The 7312-nt window shown below is 39.1% G+C and overlaps 1 protein-coding gene across 1 annotated transcript; it reads left to right on the top strand.

The window, feature by feature from the left end:
• The first annotated feature begins 4058 nt into the window (after positions 1–4058).
• On the top strand, positions 4059–6770 carry LOC125880504 (neurexophilin-1-like). Its single transcript, XM_049563046.1, has 2 exons — positions 4059–4256; positions 5710–6770. Exons 1-2 carry the CDS (start codon positions 4197–4199, stop codon positions 6448–6450), a joined length of 801 nt encoding a protein of 266 aa, XP_049419003.1. The 5' UTR covers positions 4059–4196; the 3' UTR covers positions 6451–6770.
• Positions 6771–7312: the final 542 nt, after the last annotated feature.

Genomic DNA, 7312 nt, shown 5'->3' with positions numbered 1-7312 from the left:
CTGAACATGACAATGAGTTCACTGTACTCCACTGGCCTCCACAGTCACCAGATCTCAATCCAGTAGAGCACCTTTGGGATGTGGTGGAACGGGAGATTCACATCATGGATGTGCCACAGACAAATCTGCAGCAACTGTGTGATGCTATCATGTCAATATGGACCAAAATCTCTGAGGAATGTTTCCAGCACCTTGTTGAATCTGTGACACCAAGAATTAAGGCAGTTCTGAAGGCAAAAGGGGTCCAACCTGGTACTAGCAAGGTGTATCTAATGAAGTGGCCTGTAAGTGTATGTTAAGTAAATATAAAGCAACAGCTTGTTACCTAAAATCAGCATATCAGCACATCTAAAGTTAACTTAGTAACACTTGTTATCTTGTTTAATATGTACAAAAACCAAGGTGTAAAAATGACACGCTGTGGTCTTATCATCCCATTTTCTTGATGAGCCCTGCAGATACCCAACCTTTCTCACCATGCATCTTGTCCTCTGATCAGCATTTCAGCACATGTACTGGCCAGGTTTCATTTAGTCCCCGCCAGACCATCATAGTTGCTGAATTCTAGCTGTGTTCTTGCTTTGGAGCTGTTACTGTGACCCTTTTACCTGGCTCTGTACCTGCCAGTAAGTGTTTATTCCTTTAATTAAACACTGAACTCATTCTGTCGGCCTGCCTTCGTCTGCATTTGGATCCTATCCCAACTGACAGTCACTGCTTAAGTGTAACATGTTGCAAGTTTTGCCACACCTTCATTTATTTGACAATAGCAGGAAATTCCTGCGGTCTGACTCATCAGTTAGATGAGTTTGCATTTTGTATTGAATATCAGATCACCTGGGCTGCTGCTGTTTTATGGTGGCACACTATGGACTCTGCATTTTATGCACATGTTCAGTCTGTCTTAAAAAATTGAATTAATAAGCTGCTCATTTCTCAGTCCTGTAGAACTACTGTTGAGATCATGAGCATGCCAAGAAACAGTACTTTATGTGCCATGCAAGCCATGAGTGTTTCAAGAGAGCTCAGTGCCCTGTGCTATATTAAGTAGTAAGTAATTAAGTAAGTGCCCTCTTAATCTGTCCGCATTTGGCCTGTATTTTTAAACCTATAATCATAAGTCAATATAAGATTATGTGCCTTTATTACTTCTCTTAACACACTACAGCCACAGCAGTCTGGTTTTCAGTTATGATATTGTCTCCTCTCTGGGTAAAAAAAACTATTTTGTGCGGCCCTCTGAACATGTCTCTTCTAAATTTAAATTTAGTTTCACATGAGAAATGTTTTGCTTCACATGTGCAACCCTCTCTCCAAGAATTTTTTATTAAATGCAACTAATGTGAAACAAATATGTTCTGAGGGAGACATAATGCCAAGTGAATTATGTTTTCTTTTAACATAACGAGGAAAAGTTGCCAATAAATGTACATGTCAAGGCACAAAAAATTCTTCTGAACGTATCAGCAAAATGTCCACTGACAACAGTTTAATCATGACAAATCAGGCATTCTGTTAGCCGGACCAAAGGCTTTGAGAAACGGAATTCAATCTTTGTTAAGTCCCCTGTCTGTACTACCATGTGAACTTGGGTGTGATTTCAGACGCTGATCTTAACTTCCAGAAGCATGTTTCTAATATTTTTAAGACTCCCTTTCATCACCTCAGAAATATATCAAAAGTTAAATGCTTCTTGTCTCAGTCAGACTCTGAAAAGCTGGTTCAGCAGGCTGGATTACTGTAACACTGAGTACACACCAGAGAGATCTACTACGGTCGGCTACAACATTGTTCTCTTTTAAAAGCAACCTAAAAACATTTTTTTTCCCACAAGCTTTAAGTTAGGTTTTTAAGTGTATTTTTATTTGTTTTAGGATTTAATATTATCTCCCCTTTTTAAAGAATAATGATAATAGTAATACCTTCTTATTTTGTTTGTTTTTATCATGTTCTGCTTGTTTTTATGTATGAAACACTTTATTATCTTAAATGATGTTTTATGTTTGTCATGTATGATGTATGTTAAGCACAATGAGTTTACACTTGTCATATGAAATGCGCTATAGGAATAAAGTTGACTTGACTTGACAATGTATTTCAGTTGTTTTCTGCCAACAGATATTCATTGATAGTGGCTACAGCAGTATGTTTTTTTTTTGTGTGTGTGTGTGTGTGTGTGTGTGTTTTTTCTGAAGATTTAACTGACAATGACTGACTCACGATCTTTACCAAATGTTAACCAAAGCGCTTTTGTTCACTTTTGAGTCTGGACACAAACCTGAAGTTCTGGTGTCAAGGTTTTGCACTTTGTATGCCCACCATATATCGATGCCACAAAAACTTTGTTAAAAAAGGCGGTTTAGTTTCATACAAATGTAAGAAATATAGATGGGGCTGACATGTGAAATTAACAATTTCACATGTGAAAGATTACTACACTGCTACTATAAATCCCCCTAAATCCTTCACACTTGTCATCATTTGCATCTAAACCAGCTGCTAAATGGAATTTAAAGTTAAATGAAATTAACAGTACGATGAAATGCAGATGAAAAGGCAGAAGCTGGCATGTCTGTAAGAGCTGCAATTCTTCTTGTATTATCTCAGCACTAGAGAATTTGAAGGGAGAGAATTTAAGTGAGAGCTCATTGCACACATTTCACATCAACTGTCTAACAAGAGTGTTAATTTTATCCCACAAGAGTAAGTGTTAATTTTGATTAATTGCAGATGTCTCACTTTGGAATGAAGCTCTCCAAATATGAAACTGACACATGTGCATGTTCACGCTGTGATCCAATTATCCAGGATTTACTCCAGCAGTTATTACTTTTGTAACATCTTAAATGTTAGGGTTTTTATTCCCCCCGTCAAAGGTTTTTTTGGGGGGGGAGTTTTTCCTTATATGCTGAGGGAGTCCAAGGACAGAGGGATGTCATATGCTGTTAAGATGACTTGTGATATTGGGTTTTATAAATGAAATGGAATTGAATTGAAAGGCCTTATAACACAGTTTTCTACCATCAGTTTTGCTTTTCATGAGAGATTTGTTTATATGTGTTTTTCTCTTTGCTCTTTTCCCTGGTTTAAAGGAGGTGGTACTCAGTTGTGGGGTTGTTTGCTGATGTTTTCAGGCTGCTGTCAGTCAAATCTGATTAAATCACACCCTCACAGTGCTGATGAAGCAGGTTAGTTGAGTTTTTTTATCCATTAACTCTTTAAAAAAATACCATCTAAGGATATTTTCGCTCTGTTATTGTAGCTTTAATCATGAATATTCAATGTCGTAGAGGAATCTTGAGTTATCACTGGATCTAATCATAAAGCACATTTGTGTAGATTTTGGGTGGGACAGGGGGCATTTCTCTTTAATATTTAGAATATGTGCATTTGTAACCCCCAGTAAAATACATTTAATAAAATATGAAGACATGAAAGTACCATAGGACTTACATTCTGACAAAATTAATGACATGTACACCATCAGTTGTTGCAGAAAGAGAAAAGGCACACAGTGGTCCACAAAACTTCACCAGAATGCATTATGTTATTTTTTGATGCTCAGTATTTTCTGGTGAAGGACCCTCAAACCCGTGTTTCATGTGTGTGTCCCCAAATGTTCAAACAAAACCTGTGTCTTGTAACAGGACCGTCTCATCGAATTTGGCTGCTCTGTTTCAGCTCAGCCTGCATTTTGCTATCTGACCACAGGATGGCAGTATCACATTGTCCTGGATGAGTTTGCCCTCCTTAACACCATGAATCAAAAATAAATTCTCATTTTAAAAAGTGTCAATTGAATTATTTCATCACCTAGAACATAATGCAAGATGTTTCTCACTGACAGAGAGAAGGGGGGGTTTACAGGAAGGAGACACAGTGTGATATTGTTAACACTGCACATCCCTCAAGAACAGATTAAATGTGTGTGTGGTTGGGTTGGTGGGTGGGTGGGTGAGAGAGAGAGAGGGCAGACACTGCAAAACTGAGTGTTAAAAACCTCGAGATCTGACAAAGCCTCCCAGTGTGTGTGCTGTGAGTGGAAGCTGCAGCACGCAGAGAGTTTCCTGCTGGTACGACCAAGTGTCTCTCCCAGCGTTTAATGTGGCTGTTCAACATGGACTTTAAAAACTTAACTGGGCCTGAATGAAGTTCAGGTGAGAGTGGATGGATCTTCAGACAGGAATTCATGCATCATGGAGACGTTCACCAGGTGGTGCTTTGTTTGGATACTTATGGAAGGAACCTTGTGTTTGGTAAGTGAAAACTAGACACACTGACCATGAATTAGATCCATGGTAAATTAGGGAAAAAATGAGTAAGCAGGTGGAAAGTAGCAAGGTGTATTAACTATGTAACACTTGAGTCTTTGCATTTTAAGTCTCTTTTGTGATTATTATATATAATTACTATATTTTACAAATAATAATAATAACTTTTATACCTCCGTAAGATGATTTTTGCAGTTTTACATGCTAAAATACACCCTAAACAACACAAAATATGATGCATTTTTGGTGTTTAATCTGAAAACACTATTCATCACCTACAAGAAAAAAAAACATCTTAAAAGCTATTGCATCGTAATTTAAAAAGTATAATCCTTCACAGTATGTTCTTTTCCCTTTGTTAGGTTTTTGTCAGTTCTTGTATATTTAACACATTTTGAATTAATCTATTTTAGTTTAGGGTTTTTTTTTTTAATCACTGTATATCTAATTTTGCCGCATTCTGTCTTAGTTACTGACTTTTGTTACTGGGTTTTCAGGAGTGGTTTAACATTAATGGTATACTATGCAGGATTGTAACTGTAAACACACTTACCATTCATTCACTCATTTTCTGTAACACCTTATTCTGTTGGGGGTCGCTGGTTCTTAGTGCAGCTGACATTGGGCGAGAGGCAGGGTACACCCTGGACAGGTCACCAGACTATCACAGGGCTGACACATAGAGACAGACAACCATTCACACTCACATTCACACCTACAGACAATTTAGAGTCACCAATTAACCTAGTCCCCAATCTGCATGTCTTTGGACTGTGGGAGGAAGCCGGAGTACCCAGAGAAAACCCACGCTGACACGGGGAGAACATGCAAACTCCACACTGAAGGGCTCACCCACCCTGGGGTTTGATCCCGCACCCTGGATTCGATCCGGGAACCTCTTGCTGTGAGGTGACAATGTTAACCACTGATCCACCGTACTGTCAACACACTTGCCAGCAAAAGTGAAAAGCCCAGATCCACTCTCATTTGGTGTTTTGCTTCACTATATTAGTGTTTCTTTTCAGTGTCTCTTGGATGCCTGCTGCTTAGGGTTAGGGTCAGGGTTAGGGTTAGGGGGTTAGTGGGTTAGTTTGTATCTGGCAACTGGTTGCTACTTATTTATAAAGCCACTGCATGACCTAGGTGCTGTGGGCTTCATGCCCATAAACTCAGAAAATAAGAAGAAAATATAAAAATACAGGCAGGGAGCAGTGTCTCTGCTGAAAAAAATACACCCCCACACAATTCTAGTGGGTCACAGGTCATGATCTAGAGCGATTACGTCTGTATGAGTCTATGCATTGTTTTTTGGGGAAAATCCTGCACAGTATATCTTGAAATAGATATTGTTTAAAGTATTAGAGTGAGTATTAATTTAATTCAAATTTATTTCCACTTGCACTTAATGTCCAAATATCTCTCTTGATTTTCTGTTTAGTTGGTTCTTGGGCAAAGTCACGCCAACTTCACCTTCAGCAAGAGAACATCACCTGAACTCAACAGAGACCAAGACCCTCCTTCACAGAAGAACTTGGCTCTCCAAACAGGGAGTTTGATGCAGAACACCAAACTACCCATCAGCCGCTTTATTCCTCTTTCAAAACAGGGACTCATGGAAGTACTAGGAAGAAACTCCCAGCCACACTCCAACCCATCCTTAAAGATAAAGCTCCGTCCCGTCATGAAAGTCCATGGAACATCCAAAGTCTCCAGGACGTTCAGCTGGGGGGACTTTTACTCAAACATCAAGACTGTCAAACTCAATTTGCTGATAATGGGCAAGATCGTGGATCATGGGAACGGCTCTCTTGGAGTGTACTTCCGCCACAACTCCACAGGTGTGGGCAACGTCTCCGTCAGCCTTGTTCCGCCGATGAAAGAGGTGGAGTTTGATCTAGAGCGCCAAAGCGTGGTTAACCCCAAAGACTCAAAGACATTCAACTGCAGGGTGGACTATGAGAAGACGGAGCGTAACAAAAAGGTGATGCTGTGTAACTATGACCCATCCAAGACGTGCGCTCAGGAGCAGATCCAGAGCCACGTCACCTGGATGTGCTCCAAACCTTTCCAGGTCATCTGCATCTACGTGTCGTTCTACAGCACAGACTACAGACTGGTTCAAAAAGTATGTCCAGACTACAACTACCAGAGTCCAGGAGCCTACTTGCCCACAGGGTGACCAGAGGTCAAGGACACTAGTGGAGAATAATGTCTCAATAAAGAGAAATCCAGTGTGAGCAGCTATGAGCAGTTTTTAAAAGGCTTGCAAAGCTTAGCATCTCTCTAGAGAATATCTTTGTCTTACAGTTTACCCAATACTGCAAAGTATGTTTCTAGTCTAATATCCTGCTTGTTGTAGACTACAAGAATTATATTACACTGTTTTAATGAAATGCATATAATTGGGGCTGCAACTATTATTTCATGATCAATTATTGTGATTACTTTTTACATTATGTATTAATCAGTTGTTTGGTTTTGTGGACAGAAAGTTGTGAAAAACATTACTTTCACATAAGACAAATAAAAGCAGAGAATCCTTACAAACGAAAGGAACCAGGTAATATTCAGCATTTTCTTCTTTTTTTAAGACTGATGTGAATGTTTAAGTGATTCTCGAAATAGTTAAATGCCAATTCATTTACTCTCAAGTCATCAAGACATCCTTATTGCTCTACACGATTTCTCCCATAATACTTTGCTAAAACTAGACAATAGAGAGTTTTTTATTTTGTAAGGTCCAATATAGTTTTAGCTGGTAATAAGTAAAGGAGCTGTATGCAACATTCAGAGCTCTAGAATAGCAGCAAACCACTATTTGCTATGTTAAGATAAAGTGGAGTAATGGCATCCTGAGCAGAGAATGAAGTCCTGTTTCATCTGTGTGTCATGTAATCCAAGCTACTATGTTCTTTGTTTTGGTAGACGATCCATTCGTGCATGCATTTGAGTCATGTGTGTACTGTAATAGCTAGCTGATTGCCGCAGCCTGGCACTGCGCTCATACAACGGTTACCAATGATAATCATAGAAGTGTGACG

This window comes from Epinephelus fuscoguttatus, linkage group LG20, assembly GCF_011397635.1.
Source record: "Epinephelus fuscoguttatus linkage group LG20, E.fuscoguttatus.final_Chr_v1".
In the NCBI taxonomy this organism is placed as follows: Eukaryota; Metazoa; Chordata; class Actinopteri; order Perciformes; family Serranidae; genus Epinephelus; species Epinephelus fuscoguttatus.
This window is presented reverse-complemented; position numbering and strand designations above follow the sequence as displayed.